We start from the raw sequence: 25,656 nt of genomic DNA on the forward strand, positions 1-25,656 counted from the left end.
GTGTTGAACCAGGTAAAAAGTAAATCAAAATCCCCCAAACACTAATCTCTCCCACCAACTCAACGTCCATATCCTTCCATCTTCCTCACACCCATGTACCTATCTTAATGTCTCTTAAAAGCCTCCAACATATTTACCTCTAGCACCACGCAAGGCAACACATCTCACAACGTGATCAATCCACCAGAGAACTTGTCCTATCTGGATGCCTCTTCTTCTATTCTCCATTCTGGCCTCTTACCTCTTCTCACCTACTGATTAACTCCCTGTAGGTCCCCTCCTCTTCCTTCCCCTTTCCAATGGTACCCCCTCCTCTCTTATCAGACTCCTTCTTCTTCACCTTTCCCACCCACTTGGCTTCACCTATCATGTTCTAGCTATCCTTCCCCTCTCCCCACCCTTTTTTTATTCTGGCGTCATCCCCTTCCTTTCCAGACCTGAAGAAGGGTCTTGGCTTAAAATGTCAACTTTTTCTTCATTTCCATGAATGCTGTCTGACCTGCTGAGTTCCTCCAGCATTTTGTGTTTTGCTTTGGATTTCCACATCTCCAGCATCTCTCGTGTACAAGAATTGGTAGATGTAGTGTACTTGGATTTTCAGACAGCCTTTGACCAGGCGCCATGCAGAAGGCTGTTTAACAAGCTCTAAGCCCATGGTATTACAGGAAAGATTCTAGCGTGGGCAAAGCAGTGGTGGATTGGCAGAAGGCAAAGAGTGGGAAAAAAGAGCACCTTTTCTGATTGGCTGCTGGTGACTAGTGATGTTGCACAGGGTTTTGTGGTGGGACCACTTCTTTTTATGTTATATGTCAATGATTTTGATGACAGGATTGATGTTTTTGTGGCCAAGTTTGCAGACAATATGGAGAGGCAGGTAGCGTTGAGGATGAAAAGTGGTTGCAGTAGGATTTGGACTGGTTAGAAGAATAGGCAAAGAAGTGGAAGATGGACTACTGTGTTAGGAAGTGTATAGTCAAGCACTTTGGTAGAAGGAACAAAAGCACAGACTATTTTCTGAATGGGTAGAAAACATTCAAACATCTGAGGTGCAAAGGAACTTGGGGGTCCTTGTGCAAGATTCCCTAAATGTTTACTTGCACGTTGAGTCTGTGGGGAGGAAGCCGAATGCGATTTTAGCAGTCATTCTGAGAGGAATAGAATAAAGCATTAGTAATGATCTTTCAAGAGCCAATAGACTCTGGAATGGTTCCAGAAGACTGGAAAACTGAAAAAGCCATTTCACTTTTCAAGAAGGGAGAGAGGTAGAAGAAGGGAAACTACAGGCCAGTTAGTCTGACCTCAGTGATTGGGAAGATGTTGGATTCGATTATTAAGGATGTAGTTTCAGGGTACTTTGAGACATGTAATAAAATAGGCCATAGTCAGCAGGGTTTCCACAAGGGACATAGGAAGAAAAAGCAGTGAGATCCTGAAGAAAGAACTTAGGCAGAAAGCTGAGACGCAGGACCTCCAGAGTAGTAATTTTTGGATTGCTACCTGTACCATGAACCAATGAGGGTAGAAACAGGATGATTTAGTAGATAAACGTGTGGCTGAGAAGATGGTGCAGGGAGCAAAGCTTCAGGTTTTTGGATCATTGGGATCTCTTCTAGGGGTAGGGATGGGTTGCATCTGAACCCCCGAGAGGGACCAATATTCTCCTAGACAGCTTTATTGGAGCTGTTGGGGAGGGTTTAAACTAATTTGGCAGGTGGGGGATGGGAACCAGAGTGAAGTGGCTCAGCATAGGATGGATGGTAAAAAAGCAAAGATAACGTGCAGTCAGACTGTCAGGAAGGGCTGGCTGATGACAGGACAAAATTGCAGCCTGCAGGGTGAGTATCAGCGCATTAGGGATGCAGGGTCAAAAAGGGTAGCAAATACAGCACTCGAAGTGTTATACTCAATACACAGAGTGTAATAAATAAGGTGGATGATCTTGTTGCACTGTTACAGATGGTCAGGTCTGATGTTGTGGCCATCACTGAACCATGGCTGAAGGATGGTTGTAGTTGGGAGCTGAATGTCCAAGGTTACACGTGGTATCGGAGGGATAGGAAGGTAGGCAGAGGGGGTGGTGTGGCTCTGCTGGCAAAGAATGACATCAAATCATTGAAAAGACGTGACATAGGATCGGAAGTTGTTGGATCCTTGTGGGTTGAGTTACGAAACTGCAAGGGTAAGAGGACCCTGATGGCAGTTATATACAGGCCTCCAAACAGTAGCTGGGGTGTAGACCAATGATTACAGTGGGAAATAAAAAAGGTGAGTCAAAAGGGCAATGTTATGATAGCCATGGGAGATTTTAAAATGCAGGTAGGTCGGGAAAATCAGTTGGAACTGGATTCCAAGATAGTGAATTTGTTGAATGTCTGTCTATGAGATGGCTTTTTAGAGCCGTTTGGCATTGAGCTTACTAGAGGATCAGCTCTACTGGATAGGGCGTTATGTAATTATCCAGAGGAGACTGGGGAGCTTAAGGTAAAGGAACCCTTAGGAGGCAGTGATCGCAATATGATTCAACTCAACCTGAATTTTGATAGGAAGAAAGTAAAGTTTGACATATCAGTGCTTCAGTGGAGTAAAGGAAATTACAGTGGCATGAGAGAGAAGTTGGCCAAAGTAAATTGGAAGGAGATGCTGGCAGGGATGACAACAGAACAGCAATGGTATGAGTTTCTGGGAAAATGAGGAAGGTGTAGGATAACAACACACACAAAATGCTGGTAGATGTATTCCAAAAATAAAGAAATATTCAAATAGCAAGTTAGTACAACAGTGGCTGACAAGGGAAATAATGATGTAAAAGCAAAAGCGAGGGTATCCAACAAAGTAAAAATTAGCAGAAAGATAGAAGATTGGGAAGATTTTAAAAATGTACAAAAATAAACTAAAAGAATCATTAGGAGGGAAAAGATGAAATATGAAAGCAAGCTAGCAAACAATATCAAAGTGAACAGTAAAAGCTTTTTCTATTATGTTAAAAATAGAGAGATTAAAGTGGAAAAAGGACTGCAAGAAAATAAGGCCAGAGAAATAATAACAGGGAACAAGGAGATGGCAGATGAACTAAGTGAGTATTTTGCATCAGTCTTCACTGTGGAAGCCACTAGCAGTGTGCCAGGTGTTAAAGGTGTGAGGGAAGAGAAGTGAATGCAGTTACTATTACAAGGGAGAAGGTGCTTAAAAAGCCGAGAGACCTAAAGGTGCATAAGTCACTCAGACCAGATGAACTGAACTCTGGGGTTTTGAAAGAGTTAGTGGTAGGGATTATAGAGGCATTAGTAATGATCCTTCAAGAATCATTGGACTCTGGCATGGTGCCAGAGGACTGGAAAATGGCAAATGCCCCTCCACTCTTTAAGAAAGGAAAGGGGCAGCAGAAAGGGTATTATAGACCAGTTAGTCTGACCTCAGTGGTTGGGAAGATGATGGAGTCAATTATAAAGGATGAGGTTATGGAGTACTTAGTAACACAGGACAAAATAGGACAAAGTCACCATGGTTTCCTTAAAGGAAAGTCTTGCCTGACAGACCTGTTGGAACTAATTGAGGAGATTACAAGTTGGATAGATAAAGGGAATGTAGTAGATGTGCATACAGTAGTTGGATCTCCAGTAAGCCTTTGACAAGGTGCCACACATGAGGTTGCTAACCAAGTTAAGAGCCCATGGTATCACAGGAAAGTTACTGGCAGGATTAGAGCATTGGCTGATTGGTAGGAGGCAGTGAGTGGGAATAAAAGGATCTTTCTCTGGTTGCCTGCCAGTGACTAGTGGTGTTTTGCAGGGGTCGGCGTTGGGACCACTTCTTTTTATGCTGTATATAAATGATTTAGATGATGGAATAGATGGCTTTGTTTGCCAAGTTTGCAGATGATGTGAAGCTTGGTGGAGGGGGAGGTAGTGTTGAGGAAACAGGAAGGCTACAATAGGACTTAGATAAGGAGAATGGGTAAGAAAGTGGCAAATGAAATACAATGTCGGAAAATGCAGGGTCATGCACTTTGGTAGAAGAAATAAATGTGCAGACTGCTTTCTAAACGGGGGAGAATCCAAATATCTGAGATGCAAAGGGATTTGGGAGTCCTTGTGAGAACATCCTAAAGGTTAACTTGCAGGTCGAGTTGGTGGTGAGGACGGCAAATGCAATGTCTGCATTAATTTCAAGAGGCCAAGTATATCAGAACAAGGACGTGATGCTGAGGCGTTATAAGGCACTGCTGAGACGTCACCTTGAGTATTGTGAATAATTTTGGGGTCCTTATCTAAGAAAAGATAAGCTGGCATTGGAGACGGTTCAGAGGAGGTTCATGAGGATGATTAAAGGGTAATCATATAAGGAATGTTTGATAGCTTTGGATTTGTATTCGCTGGATTTCAGAAGAATGAGGGGGGAATCTCATTGAGATCTTTCAAATGTTGAAAGGCCTAGACAGAGTAGATGTGGAAGTGTGGGGAAGTCTAGGACAAGAGGGTACAACCTCACGATAGAGGGTGTCCATTAAGAACAGAGTTGTGGAGATATCTCCTCAGCCAGAGGTTGGTGTATTCGTGGGATTTGTTACCACAGGCAGCTGTGGAGGCCAGGACATTGGGCATATTTAAGGCTGAGATTGATAGGTTCTTGATTGGCCATGGTATCAAAGGTTTTGGGCAGAAGGTCGGGTGGTGGGGCTGAGGAGAGAAAAAAAATGATCAGCCATGATTGAATGATGGAGCAGACTGGATGGGCCAAATGGCCTAATTCTGCTCCTATGTCTTATGGTCTAAGGTTGAACTGGCAACTACAGGCTGGTAGAACATTGTGAAGGAGGGGCCTGCATACTCCAAAGAACCTCAGTCTCCTCAGGAAATAGAGGCAACTCTGGCCCTTCTTGTACATAGCATCTGGTGTTGGTGCTCCACTCAAGTCTGTCATCCAGGTGCATCCTGAAGTACTTGTAGGTCCTCTCCACCTCCGTGTCCTTACTTTCAAGAGTAATAGGCAGCAGTACAGGCTTAGTCTTCCTAAAGCCCATCACCATCTGCTTTGTCCTACTAATGCTGAGCTGCAGATGATTCACTTGAAACCGCTTAACGTAGTCCTCCAGCCTGTATTCATCCTCCCATCCTCCCTTTATACACCCAACTATTGCTGAGTCATTAGAGAATCTCTGCAGATGACATGACTCAGTGTTGTAACTCAAGTCCAAGGTATACAGGGTAAACAGGAAGGGAGCCAATACGGTTCCCTGTGGAGCCCCAGTGCTGCTTATTTCCCTGTCTGACACAGAACTCTGAAGGTGCACAAACTGTACTCAGGTAGTCTGTTGTCCAGGTTACAATGGAAGTGCCAACCTGCATTGAACGGAACTTTTCCCCCAGCATGAGGGCTGTTTGGTATTGAAGGCACTTGAAAAATCAAAAAACAGTGCTAAATCTACTTATCCAAATGGGAGTAGGCTCTATTCAGTCAGTAGATAACAGCATCTTCGACTTCAATGTGCTCCTGGGAGGCAAATTGCAGGGGATCGAGGGCTGATCTGACCAGGGGTCAGAGGTGAGCCAGGACCAGCCCCTCCAGAGTCTTCATGACGTGTGTGGTCAGGGCCACTGGAGAATAGTCATTCAAGATTTTCAGTTGGCCCTTCTTGGGTACTGGGACCACACGTGATGTTTTCCACAGTCGGGACCCTTTCCAGGCTGAGAACTCCGCACAGCTGCTCAGCACGCTGCTTCAGAATCATGGGGTTCGTGTGAAGGTTGCTGGTGTGATGGGCAGTATAGAAGTCCGTCGAAGGCTACGGCAGGATATCGGCAGGACGCAGACTTGGGCTGAGAAGCAGCAGGGGTCGGTCAATCTGGGAAAGGGTGAAGTAAGTACCCTTGGGAAAGTTGAAGTTGATAGCAGAGCAGAACATTAACGGCAGGATTCTCAGCAGTGTGGAGGGACAGAGTGATCTTGGGGTTCACGTCCATCGATCCCTCAAATTTGCTGTGCAGTTTAGAATAGAATAGAGCTTTATTGTCATTATTCAAAGCAACTAGGTAAGGTGCTAATCTAACTGATGCAAAATAGACACTTACAATGCATGCAGTATGGCTTAATCTTAAAAATCCCGTATTTACATGCAATAAGTGACTTCAACTATCCATAACACTGCAAAGCCATTGGCAAGCTGGGGTGTAGCAGGCTGATAGGTGATTAGGAAGGTGTGTGGTGTGTTGGCTTTCATTAGTCAGGGGACTGAGTTCAAGAGCCGCAAGGTAACGTTGCAGCTCTATAAAACTCTGGTTAAATCACACTTAAGGTATTCTATTCAGTTCTGGTCATCTCAAAATAGGAAGAATGCAATCACTTAGAGAGAGTGCCAGAGGAGATTTACCAGGATGCTGCCTGGATTAGAGACTGTGTCTTATAAGGAAAGAATGAGTGAGCTGGGACTTTTCTCTTTGGAGTGAAGGAAGATGAGAGGTGACTTGATAGAGGTGTACAAGCTGATAAGAGGCACAGATAAAGTAGACACCCTTTTTTACCAGAAAGACAATAGCTAACACGAGAGGGTATGACTAGAGGAAAGTGTAGGGGAGTTGTCAGAGGTAGTTTTTATTTAATACAGAGAGTGGTGAGTGCATGGAACACACTGCCAGGGTGGTGAAGGAGGCAAGTTCTTTAGAGACATTTAAGGGACTCTTAGATAGGCACATGGATAAAGAAAAATGGAGGGCTAAGAGGGGGGAGTTGAGCTTAGAGCAGGTTAAAGGTCAGTACAACATCATGACCCATACTGTGCTGTACTGTTCTGTGAACTACAGTATGTTCTGAAGCCAATTTAAGGTCCCTAGTTACACACTGACAATATTTTTGTTTTGTTTCTCTACCCTTCTTAAGGGAAGTGCCCATCCCTTCCATCAGCAGTCTATGCAGTTATTGTGAACTACTTGCCTCTTCATGCAGTTCAAAAATCCCCAAGAACCGGGGATCTCCTGTTAAGGACTAGACAACATCCCCTCCACCACAAACACTAAATGTTAAGAGAATCCAGCTGGATAGGTGTTTCTGGGATAAAGATTAGTCATTTGACACATGAGCATTGAAACACACAGTGAAATGAATCACCTTTGCCTGCACAGTCTGAGGATCATGTTGGGGCAGCCTGGCAGGGCCAAAATAGCATGCCCACAATTCACTAACCTGAACCCATACAGTATTGTGCAAAAGTCTTAGGCACACATGCATAACTACGGTTTTATATATGGAAGAAAGAAAACTATAGGCCAGTTACTCTGACCTCAGTGGTTGGGAAGATGTTGGAGTCAATTATTAAGAACTATTAAGAAGTCTCAGGGTACTTGGAGGCACATGATAAAGTGGGCCATAGTCAGCATGGTTTCTTTAAGGGAAATCCTTGCCTGACAAATCTGTTGGAGTTCTTTAAAGAAAGAACAAGCAGGAGACAAAGGAGAATGGGTTGATGTTGTGCACTTGGATTTTCTGAATGCCTTTAGCAAGGTGTCACACATGAAGGTGCTTAACAAGCTACTAGCCCCTGGTATTAAAGGAAAGATTCTAGCATGGATAAAGCAGTGATTGATTGGCAAGAGGCAAAGAGTGGGAATAAAGGGAGCCTTTTCTGGTTGGCTGCCAGTGACTAGTGGTGTGTGTAGGGACTGATTGATTTTACGTTATATGCCAATGGTTTTGGGTGATGGAATTGATGGCTTTGTCGCAAAGTTTGCAGACGGTATGAAGATAGGAGGAGAGGCAGGTAGATTTGAGGAAGTAGAGAGGCTACAGAAGGACTTGGATAGATTAGGAGAATGAGCAAAGAAAATGGCAGATGGAATGCAGAGTTGGGAAGTGTATGGTTATGCACTTGGTAGAAGAAATGAAAGGGTTGACTATTTTCTAAATCGAAAGAAAATTTAAAAAACTGAGGTGCAAAGGGACTGGGAGTACTTGTGCAGGATTCCCTAAAGGCTAATTTGCAGGTTGAGTCTGTGGTGAGTAAAGCAAATGCAATGTCAGCATTCATTTCAAGAGGACTAGAATATAAAAGCAAGAATGTAATGTTGAGTGTTTATAAAGCATTGGTGAGGCCTCACTTGGAGTACTGTGAGCAATTTTAGGTGCCTTTTCTTCTAAAGGATGTGCTGAAACAGGGGAGGGTTCCAAGGAGGCTCGTGAAAATGATTCCAGGATTGAATGGCTTTTCCAATAAAGAGCATTTAATGGCTCTGGGCCTGTATTCACTGAAACCTATTGAATGGCGAAACGCCTTGATAGAGGGATGTGGAGAGGATGTTTCCTACGGTGGGAGAGTCTAAGACCAGAGGACACAGCCTCAGAATAGAACAGAGATGAGGAGGAATTTATTTAACCAGAGAGTGGTGAATCTGTGGAATTCTTTGTCACAGGCATCTGTGGAAACTGAGTCTTTAAGTCTTTATGTATACTTAAGGCAGAGGTTGATCGATTGCTTGAAGTGCTATGGGGAGAAGGCTGAGTATTAGGACTGAGAGGGAAAATGGATCAGGCGTGATGAAACGGTGGGGCAGACTCGATGGGCCAAATGACCTAATTCTGCGCCTATATCTTATGGTGTTATCACTCACATATGAGATAAGATATCTCTCACTCATGAGATAAGATGGTGCCGTGCATGGTGGCCCTGTTATGAGCTCCATTCCAAATCTACAGTATTCTACTAATTTCTACAATTTTCTTAGCATTTTCTGTTCAAGTAGCTGATATCCACATCGATATGATATACTGCCCCTTCTGAACATCTGCAAGATGGCATTTACCCACTATGTGCTGCCTTTCCTGCACTGGGATCCCTGCTTGTGTGATCCAAGGGAGACCCATCTCTTACACCGCCTCTACCTCAGAAGAAATGCCAGAGGCAAGGGAGAAGGGCAGTGTCCCGGTGAGGCTGAGACGGCGTGCAAATCGACTGCCGCTCTCTAGCATACTCCTGACTAACATTCAGTCCCTGGATAACAATCTTTGTGAACGGAGAGCCAGAATCTCCTCTCAGTGGGGAACAAAATACAACATTTTGTGCTTCGTGGAGACCTGGTTGATGGAGGAGATCCCGGATCATGCCATCGAGCCCTCTGGGTTCTTCCTGTTCCAGGGAGACAAGTTGAAAAACCTCACTGGGAAGAGTAAAGGAGGAGGGGTAGGCTTCATGGTCAACAATGCTTGGTGCAACCCCCCAGAATGTGCATTCACTCAAATCCTTTTGTTCCCCAGACCTGGAATACCTGGTGCTGCTGTGCAGACCCTACTGGTTGCCTAGGGTGTTCACGACTGTTACCATCACAGTGGTGTACATTCCACCGCAGGCCGGTACTGACCTGGCTCTCAAGGAACTGAACGAGACCATCGACACGCTGGAGACTGCACACCCAGAGGCTGCCTTCATCGTCGACTTTAATTGAGCGTCGCTGATGAAAGTCTCTCCAAAGTTTTGTCAGCACATCCAGGTGAGCACTCGAGGAGATAACACACTTGACCACTGTTACACTCCCTTCCGCAACGTTTACAAAGCTCTCCTTCGCCCAGCTTTTGGAAAATCAGATCACTCTTCGAGCCTGCTTTCACCGACATACAGGCGGAAGCTGAAACAAGAGGCGGCCGTAGTTAAAACTGTCCACCTTTGGTCCGAACAATCAGTCTCCATGCTGCGGGACTGCTTCGATGACGTTGACTGGAATGTCTTCCGTGACTTGTGGCGAGGGCTGCGTACCATCGCAGACCTCAAAGCCAAATGTTGTGGTGCCGCCAACATCGCAGCCTCTCTCCCAGATGAGCTCAATCACTTTTACACTCGGTTCAATGTCACTAACTCTGAGCCTCCGAGGAAAGCCACCACTACAGCCAGCAACATGGTCATCTCTGAGGCTGAGGTACGCAGATGTTTCCAACGTGTGGTCAGTTCAAGGCTGCGGAACCAGACGGCATCCCAGGGTATGTGTACTTGGGAAATGGCGGGAGTGTTTACAGACATTTTTAATCTCTCCCTCTCCAGCGTAGAGTGCTCTCCTGCTTCAAATTATTCACCATTGTCCCTGTACCAAAAAAGACCAAGGTAACATGTCTGAGCAACTGGCATCCTGTCGCACTCACCTCAATAATAAGCAAATGCTTTGAGAAGCAGGTCAAGGATTACATCTACAGCCTGCTACCACCCAAACTGGACCCCTACAGTTTGTCTACCGACTCAACTGATCAACAGAAGGCGCAATAACCACAGCTCTACACACCATCCTTACACATCTGGAGAAGAGGGATGCTTATGTGAGAATGTTGCTCTTGGACTACAGTTCAGCATTCAACACCATCGTTCCATCCAGACTCGACAGGAAGCTCAGAGACCTCGGCCTTGACCCTGCCTTGGGCAGCTGGATCCTGGACTTCCTGTCAGATCACCAGCAGGTGGTAAGAGAGGGCTCCCTCACCTGTACCCCTCTGACTCTCAATACAGGAGCCCCTCAGGGCTGTGTACTAAGTCCCCTCCTTTACTCTCTGTATACCCATGACTGTGTCACCGCCCACAGCTTTAATCTGCTAATTTAATTTGCCAATGACACTTCATCGATTGGCCTTATCTCCATCAGGGAATAAGTCATCTCTCTGACACAGTGGTGCCAAGAAATCAACCTCTCCCTCAATGTCGCAAAAACAAAGGAGCTGATTGTGGACTACAGGAGGAATGGAGACGGGCTAACCCCTATTGACGTCAATGGATCAGGGCTTGAGAGGGCGAGTTCCTCAGCATCCACATCACCGAGGACCTCACGTGGTCTGTACACACCAGCTGTGTGGTGAAAAATGCACAACAGCGCCTCTTTCACCTCAGACAATTGAGGAAGTTTGGTATGGACCCCCAAATCCTAAGAACTTTCTCCAGGGGCACAATTGAGAGAATCCTGACTGGCTGCATCACTGCCTGGTATGGGAACTGTACCTCCCGCAATCGCAGGACTCTGCAGAGAGTGGTGTGGACAGCCCAGCGCATCTGTAGTTGTGAACATCCCATGATTCAGGACATTTACAAGGACAGGTGTGTAAAAAGGGCCCGAAGGATCATTGGAGACCAGAGTCACCACAACCACAAACTGTGCCAGCTGCTACCATCCGGGAAACTGTACCGCAGCATAAAGGCCAGGATCAACAGGCTCTGGGACAGCTTCTTCCACCAGGCCATCAGACTGATGAACTCCCACTGATTTGAAAGTACTCTATATTACATTGATTGTTCTATTTATTATAATTTATTATAAATTACTATGATTGCACATTTAGATGAAAACATAACGTAAAGATTTTTACTCCTCACGTATGTGAAGGATGTAATAAATAAAGTAAATTCATTTCAAAATGTCTTTTTTTTGCAACAGCAGTATAGTGCAATACATAAAACTACTGCAGTACTGTTCAAAACCTTTAGGCATTTGCGCCGTACTGTATATCTTTGGGATGTGGAAGAAAACCGGAGTACCCGGAGCAAATCCTTGTGGTCAAGGGGAGAAGGTGCAAGTTTTTACAGACAACGGAGAAAATTTAATCTCGATCTTACAGCTTACTCTATAAATTGTTATGCTACTGTGGCGCCTGGTGCATGCATGAAGCTTTAAAGGATTTAAAGTCCATATCTCCCGGAGTTAAGAATACCGCAAGGGCTGGAGAATGTAGACTGTATCGACACCGCCATCTAGTGGACGGCTCGTATCAGTAAGAGAAAAATCTTCAGTGCTGATTCTCCAGAGAGACTGTCGATTAGAGCTTCAGATTTTGCACAAAATGTTGTGCAGCCAGACAAATGTTTTCAAATATGTACACAGCGTCCTCAAAGTTAAAATCAGCAACGGTTGCAAGATGGGGTTCCATTCCTGTCGCTGTCTGTGACGAGCTTGTACATTTGCCCTGTGAAACAGACCCTTTGGCCCAACAGGTCCATGGCAACCCAATGCCCATCTGAACTGGTCCCGTTTCCCACTCCCCCCACCTCCCCTTATCCTTTGAACATTTCCTTTCTTTTTCAAATATTTTTATTATTATTATTATTATTATCCAAAATTAACAAGAGCTTTGAACATTTCCTATCCACACACCTGCCCAAATGTGTTTCAAAAGCCTCAAGAGCCTCAGGACTCACACCAGCAGGTTCAGGCCAGTTACTATCCCTCAGCCAGCAGGCTTTTGAACCAAAGTGTACAACTTCACTCAAGTGCACTTGAAATGTTCCCATCACCTATCGACTCACTTTCAAGGACTCTTCATCCCATGTTCTCGTTATTTATTGCTGCTTATTTATATTTGCATTTACACATTTTGTTGTCTTCTGCACTCTGGTTGAACATCCCAGTTGGGCAGTCTTTCACTGATTCTTTAATAGTTACTTTCTATGGATTTACTGAGTATGCCCACTAGGAAATGAAGCTCAGGGTTGTATATGGTGACATATATGGATTTTGATAATAAAATTGACTTTGAACTTTGAACTTTTGTTCCTGCCTCACCCATCTTCTCTGGCATGTAGTTCTGTATCCCCACCACCCTCTGTGTGAAGAACTTCTTTAGATTAAGCCTATTAAGATGAGATCCTTAATGGTGCTTTGATATTTTGCCTGGTCTCTTCCTGGGCTATGCTTACCTGAGGTTTTCTACTAGAGTAAAGACCTCTGTGTGGTTATATACCAATGCTCAGGATGTGTGCATGCGAAGGGATGGAGCTGTTGGTGTGGTGTAATGCTTTTACAGCACCAGGGGGCCAGGTTCAATTCCCACCACTGTCTATAAGGAGTTAGTACATTCTTCCCGTGACTGTGTAGACTTCCTCCAGGTGCTCCAGTTTCCTCCCACATTCCAAAGATGCATGGGTTAGTAGGTTAAATTCAAGTTCAAGTTCAAGGTTATTGTCATCTGACTGTACGTATACAGTTCTGTGCAAAAATCTTAGGCATATGTATAAAGCAAGGCTTTTGCACAGTACTGTATTTGCCAACATGGGACCAGACAGCGAGCTTGTAAATCTGGCGGGAGCAAAGGATGTTGGGAATGGAGCACTGCAGGAGAGGTGTGGAACAGGTAGCAGAGAAGGAGTACCAGGGAGAGGGGTTGGTGGGGGTGCAGACACACCCAGAACTGAGACACCAGGTAAGGTCATTTTGATTCCAAATAGTTGGTTTATTAATTATTACAGAATGTCTCTCTGGTGCTTTTCTCTCCCTCCTCAACCCTTCCCATTTTCCCAACCTTGATTCCCCTCTCCCTGCTCCCTTCCCACTCTAAGTCCACAATAGAGACCCATATCAGAATCAGGTTTCTCATTTCTCACATCTGTCATGAAATGTGTTTTTTCTTGTGGAGCAGTACAGTGTAATACATAAATTTACTACAGTATGGCACAAAAGTCTTAGCCACTCTAGCTATATATACTGTATGTGCCGAAGACTTTTGCACAGTGCCCTAGACAACCAAACAAAATGTCCCTCCGGACCATGGTGTACCATCTGTGTGTCCTTGTTCGTAGCGAGAACTAGGCCTCAAGCCACAGGCTTGCTTGTTGCAGCAGTTCAGGAAGGGCGACACCATAAGCTGTGTGGCCTGGCATCTGTGCTGGATTGGGGGCCGGACCCTCCTGCTGGTGCTGCCCTCCAGTGGAAGACAAGCTGGATTGCATGCTTGTGTCCATATATTCACCTGCAGTGAGACTGTATGTTTACTGCTGTACGTGCCTTGTGCTGTGTGCGATGTTGGTACAGTGTTTTGCACACCTTGGCCCCAGAGGAATGCTGCTTTGTTTGGCTGTATTCACGTAGGGTTAAATGACAATTAAACTTGAACTTGAACTCAAATGTCATTGAAAGAGGATCTAGTCCTTTCCCGGCATCTATGATGAATAAACTCTTCTCGGGCTTCCAGCCGGGTAGTGGTATCAATTATAACCGACGATTCAAAGACAAACTCTGTCATCTTCTTTAGAGACGATGCCTGGGCATATCCAGTCCAGTAACCTGTGGCCCAACCCTCCTGACTGGTTAGGCCTCAGGTTTCCGCTCTCCCATCCGTACCCGGCTGGAAGCCCGAGAAGAGTTTATTCTTGAATGATCAGCCATTATCTAGTTGACTGTCAACAGGCTCAGGGGCATGAGAGTTCTGACGCTGTGAGTTGTGTAGTTGTCAGCAAACACCATAAAACTTTTCATTGTTAATACACTGTAAATACCAAACAGCACTGTGGAAGTATCCTCACCAGGATGACAACATTTCTAGAAAGCAGCTCAGCACCACCGTCAGTAACACACAGGAAATGATGGAGGAACTCAGCATCTATTGAAATGAAGGAACTGTCAACGTTTTGGGCCGAGACCCTTCATCAGCACAGTCACCACCACTTTGTTAAGGACTTGTGGGATAAACCTAAGACACACAAAATAGGAGCTGGAGTCGTCCATCTGGCCCTTTGACCCGAGTTCATGTTCAAGTTTAAGTCCAGTTGTCATGCAGCCAGAAATGAATACCCACGGATGCAGTCAAATGAAGCTGCGTTTCCAGGGCCAAGGTGCAAAACACAGTAGCAACAGTCACACACAGCACAAGGAACATATATCCCATATAATTACAATAGCAGTAAAACTTACAGTCACATAAAACTAATATAGCCCAAGTCCCTGTGTGTCATGGCCCGTAGATCGATGGTGTTTTCCTGGAGCCAGGTTTCTGTAAGAACGAGCATTGAGCAGTTCCTCATTACACACTAGCACAGCCACAGATGAATGCTCTCTAGCTTGTCTTTCTCTGAGTGAACACTGGCCTGGCTGATTTGGCCATGGACTCAGCTTCACCTACCTGCCTTTACCCCATACCTCAATCTGTATCTCACTGTACTTGTGCACATGACAATAAACTCAAATTGATTTGAAGATTGATAAATTAACCGAAATGTGGTTGAGGATTTAATTAATACCATGAAGTAAAATATACAACCTTCAGGCCACAACAAGTTTACACAACCAATTAGCTCCCTAATCCATTAAGCTCTTCCACTGAGTGTTGAAAGATGCACTTAAGAAATATTACAAAGGTATGTCCATTTCTGTCATGTATTGATGCTGAAAAGCTAATTCACTCCTTCATATCAAGTGTACAGTGGGAAAGTGTGTATGGAACCTGAGGAAATAGCAGAGGTACTTAATGAATACTTCAGTATTCACTATGGGAAAGGATCTTAGTGATTGTAGGGATGACGTGCAGCAGACTGAAAAGCTTGAACATGCAGATATTAAGGAAGAGGATGTGCTGGAGCTTTTGGATACCATCAAGTTGAATGAGTCGCCGAGACCGGATGAGATGTACCCCAGGCTGTTGTGGGAGGCGAGGGAGGAGATTGCTGAGCCTCTGATGATGATCTTTGCATCATCAATGAGAATAGGTGAGGTTCCGGAGGATTGGAGGGTTGCGGATGTTGTTCCATCATTCAAGAAAGGGAGTAGAGATAGCCCAGGAAATTATAGACCAATATGTCTTACCTCAGTGGTTCGTAAGTTGATGGAGAAGATCCTGAGAGGCAGAATTTATGAACATTTGGAGAGGTATAATATGATTAGGAATAGTCAGCATGGCTTTGTAAAGGGCAGGTCGTGCCTTACGAGCCTGATTAAATTTTTTGAGGATGTGACTAAACACATTAATGAAAGAAGAGCAGTAGATGTAGTGTATATGGATTTCAGCAAGGTATTTGATAAGGTACCCCATGCAAGGCTTATTGAGAAAGTAAAGAGGCATGAGATCCAAGGGGACATTGCTTTGTGGATCCAGATCTGGCTTGCCCACAGAAGGCAAAGAGTGGTTGTAGACGGGTCATATTCTGCAGGGAGGTCAGTCACCAATGGAGTGCCTCAGGGATCTGTTCTGGGACCCTTACTCTTTGTGATTTTTATAAATGACCTGGATGAGGAAGTGGAGGGATGGGTTAGTAAGTTTGCTGATGACACAAAGGTTGGAGGTGTTGTGGATAGTGTGGAGGGCTGTCAGAGGTTACAGCGGGACATTGATAGGATGCAAAACTGGGCTGAGAAGTGGCAGATGGAGTTCAACCCAGATAAGTGTGAGGTGGTTCATTTTGGTAGGTCAAATATGATGGCAGAATATAGTATTAATGGTAAGACTCTTGGCAATGTGGAGGATCAGAGGGATCTTGGGGTCTGAGTCCATAGGACACTCAAAGCTGCTGCGCAGGTTGACTCTGTGGTTAAGAAGGCGTATGGTGTATTGGCCTTCATCAATCCTGGAATTGAATTTAGGAGCTGAGAGGTAATGTTGTAGCTATATAGGACACTGGTCAGACCTCACTTGGAGTACTGTGTTCAGTTCTGGTCGCCTCACTACAGGAAGGATGTGGAAGCCATAGAAAGGGTGCAGAGGAGATTTACAAGGATGTTGCCTGGATTGGAGGGTGTACTTTATGAGAATAGGTTGAGTGAACTCGGCCTTTTCTCCTTGGAGCGACGGAGGATGAGAGGTGACCTGATAGAGGTGTACAAGATGATGAGAGGCATTGATCGCGTGGATAGTCAGAGGCTTTTTCCCAGGCCTGAAATGGTTGCCACAAGAGGACACTGGTTTAAGGTGCTGTGGAGTAGGTACACAGGAGATGTCAGGGGTAAGTTTTTTACTTAGTGAGTGGTGAGTGTGTGGAATGGGCTGTCGGCAACAGTGGTGGTGGCGGATATGATAGGGTCTTTTAAGAGATTTTTATATAGGTACACGGAGCTTAGTAAAATAGAGAGCTATAGGTAAGCCTAGTAATTTCTAAGGCAGGGACATGTTCGGCACAACTTTGTGGGCAAAAAGGCCTGTATTGTGCCGTAGGTTTGCTATGTGTCTATACCAAACAGACTAGATTACTGCAATGCTCCTTTTTCTGGCCTTCCAAAACGATCTATTGACAAATTACAGCTCATTTGGAATGCTGCTGCTAGACTTTTAACTAAAACCAGGATGAGAGAGCGTATTCACCCCCATACTATCTTACTCTGCATTAGCTTCCAGAATCTTTTGAAATTGATTTTAAAGATATCATACTTGTTTTTAAAGCTCTTAATAGTCTGAGACCAGAGTACATCACAGAATCAGTTTTTGTTTTATGATCCTGCTCAAGCTCTCAAGTCTTCTGCCAGCCTCTTGAGTTTGAACAAGCTCCCTCACAAGATCAGCTTTCCTGAACTATGCTCGCAAACTGTGGAACTTAATACCTAAAACTATGAGGGATGCAGACTCGGGTGACCGTTTTAAACTCCGGCTCAAAACCTATTTATTTAACCTTGCTTTTATCTGACGTTGTTTTGCCTTTTATTCTCATGTCTGCACCGCATCCCATTGTAAGGCACTTTGAATGACATTGTCTGTATGAGGGGTGCTCTAATAAATAAATTATTATTATATATGTGTGAAAGAAATAACACAATCGTGTAGCTGGTAATGTAACCTCACCCACTTTGGGTGGAACTTTATTCGCTATAAATATTTACAGCACATGTCCTCTTCAGTGAGACATCCATGTAGCTCCATTCCTTAGCGGAGCAGATACTAGTCAAAGCCCACTCAACCCCACCCCCAGCGACTCCCCTCTCTCCATCCTCCACCAGGGCTCTCTTGACCACCAAATGCCAGACAATGATGATAAGCGCCTGGAGAAAATGTGGCTATCACCCCCCTGACACTCAAGAGCATTACAAATCAGCTTTATCTCTCACATGTACATTGAAACGTTACGTCACTTGTGTCAGTGACCAACACAGACTGAGGATGTGCCAGGGGAAGCCTGGAAGTGTTGCCACACTTCCAGCACCGACGCAGCGTGCCCAGATCTCACTCACCCTAACCTTTAGAACGCGGGAGAAATCCGGAAACCGTGCGGTCACTGGGAGAACGAACAACCTCCTCACAGACAGCAGCAGGAATTGAACTGGGGTCACTGGTGATTTAATTGCCTTATGCTAACCACTACATTACTGTGCTGCCCTGGATCACTGCAAACCCCACCCCACCCCCCACCCAACTCTCAGTATCCTGGGGGTTAGCATTGAACTGGAGTAGCCATGTGTGGCTAGCCGTCTAGACAATGTGGCTGCAAGAGGGTGGGAACCCTGCTGCAAGTAACTCCCCTCCTAACTCCCAGTCAGTATCCACCAAGAATGCTATTTGCTTACTTTTATTGTTTGCACAATTTGCTTCTTTTCCTGCACAATAGGTCCTTTTTTAATGGGTTCTGTTGGTTTTCTTTGTTTTGTGTCTGCCTGTAGTTTATATATAGTATAGATACTTCGATAATAAATGTACTTTGAACTTTGAAACATCTGCAAGGCTCAATTCAGGGCTGTGATAGGACACTCTCCTCTTGCCTGGATGAGAGTGGCTTCAACATCACATGAATTTGAACTCCATCATCATTACGTGCCATGTCATATGACATGGGCGATCTTGGTCTCGTGACTATGATTGCTCTTAGCAAATTTTTCTGCAGAAGTGGTTGCCAGTGTCTTGTTCTAGGCAGTGCATTTACAAGATGGTTGACCCCCATCTGGGTCATAACAGCCCGGTAGGCAGCTACGCCATCCACAACCATTCACTCACTCCACACCTGATGTATCTACGGGATGTACTGCCACAACTCGCCAGGTCTCCCGAGACAGCGCCTTCGAAAACCACCGCCCCTACCAGCTGGAAAGATGAGGACGGCAAGAACATGGGGAGCACCACCCCCTGCGAGTTGCTGTCCAAGCCACACACCGTCCTGACCTGGAAACGCACTCAGTGGCCACTTTATTAGCTCATCGATGTAAATATCCGATCAGCCAGTCACGTGGCAGCAACTCAATGCATAAAAGCCTGCAGAGGTGCTTATATGCATTGGGGTTCGGTTGTTGTTCGATCCAACTATCAGATTGGGGAAGAAATATGATCAAAGTGTCTTTGACAGCTGCAGAACACCATGGACATATATGCAGCGACCATTTTTTTAAGTATAGGAGTGGCCACTGGGTATATATTGCTGTCCCTTTGCTATTGCTGGGTCAAAATTGTTGAACTCCCTGCCTGACAGCTCTGTGCAACACACACCTGAAGAGCTCCTTCCGTTCTAGAAGGACTCACCACCAAAGACTTCAGCACAGATCTGACGGAGGAATCCTGTGTGGTTGCATTGCTGTCTGTTGTGGAGGCTCCAATGTGGGTTTCAAGGGTTGTCAGCTCCTTCACGGCTCAACACTCTTCAAGACATCTTCAAGAAGCAGCGCCTCAAAAAGGCAGCATGCATCACTAAGGACCCTCACAGTCCAGGGCATGCCCTCTTCTCGTTACTACCATCAGGGAGGAGGTACAGGAACCTACAGACCCACACTCAATGATTCCAGGGTTCAAGAAGGCAGCTCACCGCCGTCTTCTCAAGGGAAACCAGGGAGGAGACAATCAAATGTTGGCTTAGCCAGGGAAGCCTACATTCCTCAAATGAGTAAAATAACTGACCTAGCATGACAAACACTTCAATTCACCCACGCTCCATTGGGTGAGAAATCCCACTCCCTGTTGGGCAATCTGTTACACCCCTTTGCTCTTAACAAGCATCATAAGAACATTCCCAGGGTGGAGGTAGGGCTTGAAGTGACCATACACTACCAATCCTTGAAGCAAATAGGCAGTGTGTCTCATGTTATTGTCCCACTGAGCAAACCAAGGGAGACACACAGATGTCTTGGCAACAGATCTGTCCACCTACTCAACGTTCCACTTGATAAAGATAAGCTTTATTTGTCACATGTACGTCAAAAAAATACAGTGAGATGCACTATTTGTGTCAAATTAAATCAGTGTGGGTTGTGCTGGGGAAACCACAAGATTCGCTGTAATTCTGGCACCAATATAGCATGCCCACAGTTCACTAACCCTAACCATAGGTCTTTGAATGAGGGAGAAAACTGGCGCACCCGGAGGAGAAACCCACGCGGTCACGGGGAGAAGGTACAACCTCCTTACAGGCAGCGGCAGGAACTGAAACCTGATCGGTGATCACTGGCACTGGTAGACAAACTGCTACACTGCCATGTTCATGTAATGCTTTACATGAATATAACGGGGTTAATGGTTAGGCTGATGAAGAGAGATGAGCCAGGAAGAGAGGGGGGAGGGTGTCCCAGTGTTCTGATCACCTGGCTTCATTGCGGGCGACACACAGGGCCCCCTCTCTGTGTACCATGGAAGAACGTGCAACATAGCCTTTGAGCACCCTGTCACTTTGCTCTCTTCTCAAATTAAACAACACTGGTGACCAGCAGCCTCGTGTGCCAGAATTTGAACGTCTCCAAGCAATTTTGAGCCCTTTGTCTATGAAAAGATGTGCTGGCATTAGACAGGGTCCAGAAGGGGTAAACTAGAATGATCCTGGGAGTGAAAGGGTTAATGTATGAGGAGTTCATACATAACCATAAGGAGTTCATAATGTTGGCTCTGAGCCTGTACTCACTGGAGTTTAGAAGAATGGGGAGGGGAATCTCAATGAAACTTATCGAATATGGAAAGGCCTAGACCAAGTGGATGAGGAGAAGATGTTTCCTACGGTGGGGAATCTAGACCAGAGGGCACAGCCTCAGAACAAAAGACTAGAGATAAGGAGGAATTTCTCTGGACAAAGGGTGGTGAATCTGTGGAATCCACTGCCACAGATGTGTGCGGAGACCAAGTCAATTGGTATATTTAAAGTGGAGGTTGATAGGTTCTTGATTGGTAAGAGCATCAAAGGTTACAGGGAGAAGGTGGGAGAATGCTTTGAGAGGGATAGTAAATCAATTATGATGGAATGGCTGAGCAGAGTCAATGGGCTGAATGGTCTATTTCTACTCCGGTGTTTTATGGTCGAATAAGGAACTTAATGTCAGGTAACTATAAAGAGAAAAGTGAAATCTGTGAACTATTATTCTGTATGGTTGCTAGGTGCTCTTGCTTCTCGTGTTAGGCTCCATCAAACCTGTCTTCATTCTCTGGTCTGAAGCAATACTAAGGAATATTATCTTCTTTAAATAGAAGGTTTCTGTTTCATTCTGCTGTGCTGGGAAGAACAGAATTAATGAGATCTGCTTTAATCTTGTTAAAGCAATGAGCTATCATCCTGGCTTCTTCAAAAAGCCCTTGGCTTTGACAGTGAAGGTGATTCCAGTAACAATCTCTCACTTTATCACTTCCCTCATGCCTTCTTACTCAGCCTTCTTCCCCCTTTCTTTCCAGTCCTGAAGCAGGATCTTGGCCGGAAATGTCACCTTTTTATTCCTCTCCATGGACGCTGCCTGACCCGCTGAGCTCCTCCAGCATTTTGTGTGTGTTGCTCAGGCCTTCTGTTTGTCTGTCGCCTTGTTTGCCTTCCGGAATAGGGTCTTAATCTCTTCGGTCACTGTCATTTGCCAGTTCTCCCTGTAAGAAGAAACAAAGAAAAAGAAAATAAAGTCAGAAAACCCAACTATTGTCCAGAGAATAAAAACACTGGTTGCTAGAAATCTAAAATAAACCAGGATGTTGCAGAAATACTCAGCAGGGCAGGCAGCATCTGGAGAGAAAGAATCTGAGTCAGTATTGTAGAAAAGTTGAGGTGGCGACTTTCCACACCAGTGTTTCCAAATGCCTCCTCTGTCCTCAGGGCAGTCAATCTATTTCTGTCAGTGTTTACCCCTTTTAGAGAGCACCTACTGCTCAGCCATGATAGAAAGGCAGAACAGACTTGATGGGCCGAATGGCCTAATTCTCCTCCTATGTCTTATGGTCACTCAACAGCTCCCAGATAGCCTATCCTGGTCCAACTACATTATCGCCACGATCAAAAGAGCTCATCAAAGCTCACTCTACTCCCTCAGGAGACTCAAACAATTCACAGCTCTGTTGGCTCTTACCGATTCTTATTGATGCATCTCAGAAAGCATTCTGTCTCGCTGCATCACAGCTTGGTACGGCAACTGCTCTACATTTGACCACTAGAAACTACGGAGAGTTGGGGACACAGATCAGCACATCACAGGAACCTCAATGGACTCTCTCTAAACTTTCAGTAAAGAAGCTCAGATCATCAAAGACCCCATTCACCCCGGACCCTCTCCCATCGGGCAGAAGATACAAAAGCCTGAAAACATGTAACACCAGGCTCAAGGACAGCTTCTATCCCACTGTTATCAGACTCTTAAATGGATCTCTTGTACGATAAGATGGACACTTGGCCTCAAAATCTACCTCATTTTGATTTTCACTTCATCGTTTACCTGCACTGCACTTTTCAGTAGCTTTTACATTGTATTCTGCAGTGTTATTGTTTTACCCTATTCTACCTCAGTGCACTGTGTAATGATCTGATCTGTATGAACAGTCTGCAAGACAAGCTTTTCACTGTATCTCAGTGCATATAAAAATAACAAAGCAATACCAATGCCAAATTGCTCCTTCAATTCCAAGGGATTCAACCCCAGTGTGCAATCACTCCATGGAATTAAACACTGGTGGTCAGTTACATCTGAAATGTATGATACCAGGTCCTGGTTAGACTCCGCTTGAAGTACTACCTTCTCAACTCTATTGCCCATTATGCCGCGGGCATTTAGGACAGCAATGAAGATCCCCTATCTCTGACAGCATTCAGGGCTTCCTTCATCATGCCAATAGCTCAGTTTTCACTACTGTCAGTCAATCAAGTCCCAGGTGGAGACTCAGGAATACCATCACACATAGTTGTAGAAGGATTCTTCATTGCTGTTTCTGTATCAATTTTGTTTTCCTTGTCAGGTTCATTAACCCTGAGCTGAACCCCCAAACCTTAGTCTGGCTTCTACCTTTTGACCTGTTTGGCATGAGTGACCCCACTAAGAGCCAAAGCATAAGGCCCTGACTCCAGCCAACACAACTCTCTGGGTCATTGAGGCATGTGAGCCTCCAAACCACAACAAGGTTGTGGTTCTCTTGGAGGAGTTCCGCATCATGGAAAATATATATTTTTGGTAACTTAAAATGTTGTGTGCAGTTTCAAGGGCCTGTGTTGTTCTTGTGACCACCTTTAATGCTCAAAGCACAACCCAGTGGAAAGCCTCCATCTCAGAGATGACACAATACAAAAGTAAAAAGTAAGGAAGATAACTGAGAAAAAGCTCCTACCACAGCCACAGCTTAAAACACAGTACCACACACAGAGCGCTGGAGGAACTCAGCAGGCCAGGCAACATCTATGGAGAGGAATAAACAGTCAACATTTCGGAATGAGACCCTTCACCAGAGGAATTTAAAACAGGCAGAGGAAGAAAGCAAAAAATGCATCACGAAACCATTCTAGGAGAACCAAGGAAAGAACTCTGTGAACAAGACAAGTGCACCAGTGTCACACTACCTCCATTACACCTTTGATTCAGAGGACGGCTCTGCCTTTAACTTTCTGCGCTCTGCAAACTCCTCCAGATCCAACCCGTGACTTCTAATGCTGTGGAAGATATTTGAACAGTGTTATGACTCCTGGGCAGCAGAACGGCCTCACTCAATGGGTTCCAAGTCAATGCACTCGATTTAAACAGGTAGTGAATAATGTTTGTTGTCTTGGTCATTGTGCATTATTGTTCCCAGGGCAGCTTTGTTCAGTAGATTGCACAGTTTCCTTAAGGTTATAATTTCAAACCACAATCCAGGGTTTATATATGCAATGCAAAAGCAAAGCTACAGAGATTGCTGGAAATCTGAAATGCATACACAAAGAAAAGCTATACTGGTCAGGTAGCACTTTGACAAACTTCTGCAGATCCACAGTAGAGGGTATCTGGCCTGGAATGGAAACACCAATGCCCAGGAATGGAAAAAGCATCCAGAAGTTGGCGGTTACAGCCCAGTTCATCACAGGAAAAGCCCTCCCCAGCACTGAGCACACCTATAAGGTGCACTGCCACAAAAGAGCAGCGGCCATCATCAGAGACCCCCATCATGCAGGCAATGCTCTCTTCTTGTAGCTGCCATCAGGAAGGAGATACATGAGTCCCAAGTCCCACGCCATCAGGTTCAGGAATAGTTGTTATTCTTCAACCATCAGTCTCTTGAACCAACATGGACAACTTTACTCACCTCAACACTGAACAGAATCCACACCCTGTAGTCTCACTTTCAAAGCTTCTACAATTCATGTTCTCAGTATTATATATTTCTTTTTATTTGCCCAATTTGTCTGGTTTTGCACATAAGTTGTTTCTCAGTCTTTGTTTATGTATAGCTTTTAATAAATTCTATTGTATTTCTTTATTTTCTTGTAAACGACTACAGGAAAATCATTCTCAAGGTTGTGTATGGTAACATATATGATAACAAATTTACATTGAGTCTGAGCACCTTTGCTGAGGGTTAATGCTTCATATCAAAGACTAATTGAGCTGCTGTGAATATGAGAAAGAGTACCCACACTCAACAATCTAGAAATGGTTTCTTCCCCTCTGCCATCAGATTTCTGAATAGTCCATGAACCTACGAACACTACCTCACATTATATCAAACGGATAGGCAGAAAGATGAATGGAGTGGCAAGCCTCTGTTGGTAAGAATGAAATTATATCATTAGAAAGTGGTGACATAGGGTCGGAAGGTGTTGAATCATCAAGGATAGAGCTAAGGGACTGTAAAGGTAAGCAGACCCTGATGGGAATTGTATACAGACCCCCAAATAGTAGAAAGGATGTGGTCTACAAGTTGCAATGGGAAGTAGAAAATGTCTGCCAAAAGGGCAATTTTCAATACACAGGTAGATTGGGAACATCAGGTTGGTGCTGAACTCCAAGAGGGGGGGTTTCTAGAATGCCTACGTGATGGCTTTTTACAGCATTCTGACTGTTTGCATCACAGTCTGGCACGGAGGTTCCAATGCACAGGATCGGAAACAGCGGCAGTGTTGTAACTCAGCATGGCATCGGCATTGAGGACATCTTCAAAAAGCAGTATCACCTACCGAATGTTGAAAGGACTAGATAGGGTGGATGTGGAGAGAATGTTTCCAGTGGTGGAGGTGTCCAGAATTAGAGGGCACAACCTCAAAATTGAGGGATAATTCTTTAGAACAGAGGTAAGGAGCAATTTGTTTTAAGAAGAGAGTGGTAGATCTGTGGAATACTCTGCCACAGATTGCGGTGGAGGCCAAGTCCGTGCGTGTATTTAAGGTGGAAGTCGATCGTTTCCTGATCGATTGGGGCATCAAGGGATATGGCGAGAAGGCAGATGTATGGGGTAGAGTGGGATCCAGGATTAGCCATGATGGAATGGCGGAGCAGACTCGATGGGCTGAATGGCCTAATTCTACTCCTTTGTCTTATGGTCTTATTAAGGATCCTCACCATCCAGGATTTCCCTCTTTGCATTACTTCTACCTGGTGGGAGGTACAGGAGCCTGAAGACATACACAGAATGTTTTAGGAACTGCTTCTTCCACTCTGCCATCGGATTTCTGAACAGTCCATAAACCCACGAACACTTTCTCACTGTTCCTCTGTTACACCATTTATTTATTTTTTATATTGTAAGTTATATAAATTTTACGATCTGCTGCTCAATCATCAGACTCTGGAATCAGTGGGAACAACTTCACTCGCCCCATCACTGACTGCTCCCACAATC

At 44.9% G+C, this 25,656-nt stretch overlaps 1 protein-coding gene across 1 annotated transcript in view; it reads right to left on the reverse strand.

Annotated features, from left to right (window-relative positions):
• Window positions 1–21,371: 21,371 nt before the first annotated feature.
• Window positions 21,372–25,656, reverse strand: part of gucy2f (guanylate cyclase 2F, retinal) — a 66,909-nt gene continuing 62,624 nt past the window's right edge. The window contains exon 18 of the mRNA XM_059963252.1: window positions 21,372–21,456. Within this exon, the coding sequence (XP_059819235.1) occupies window positions 21,372–21,456 (85 nt within the window). The remainder of the gene's footprint in view (window positions 21,457–25,656) is intronic.

Source organism: Hypanus sabinus, chromosome 3 (genome assembly GCF_030144855.1).
Source record: "Hypanus sabinus isolate sHypSab1 chromosome 3, sHypSab1.hap1, whole genome shotgun sequence".
NCBI lineage: Eukaryota > Metazoa > Chordata > Chondrichthyes > Myliobatiformes > Dasyatidae > Hypanus > Hypanus sabinus.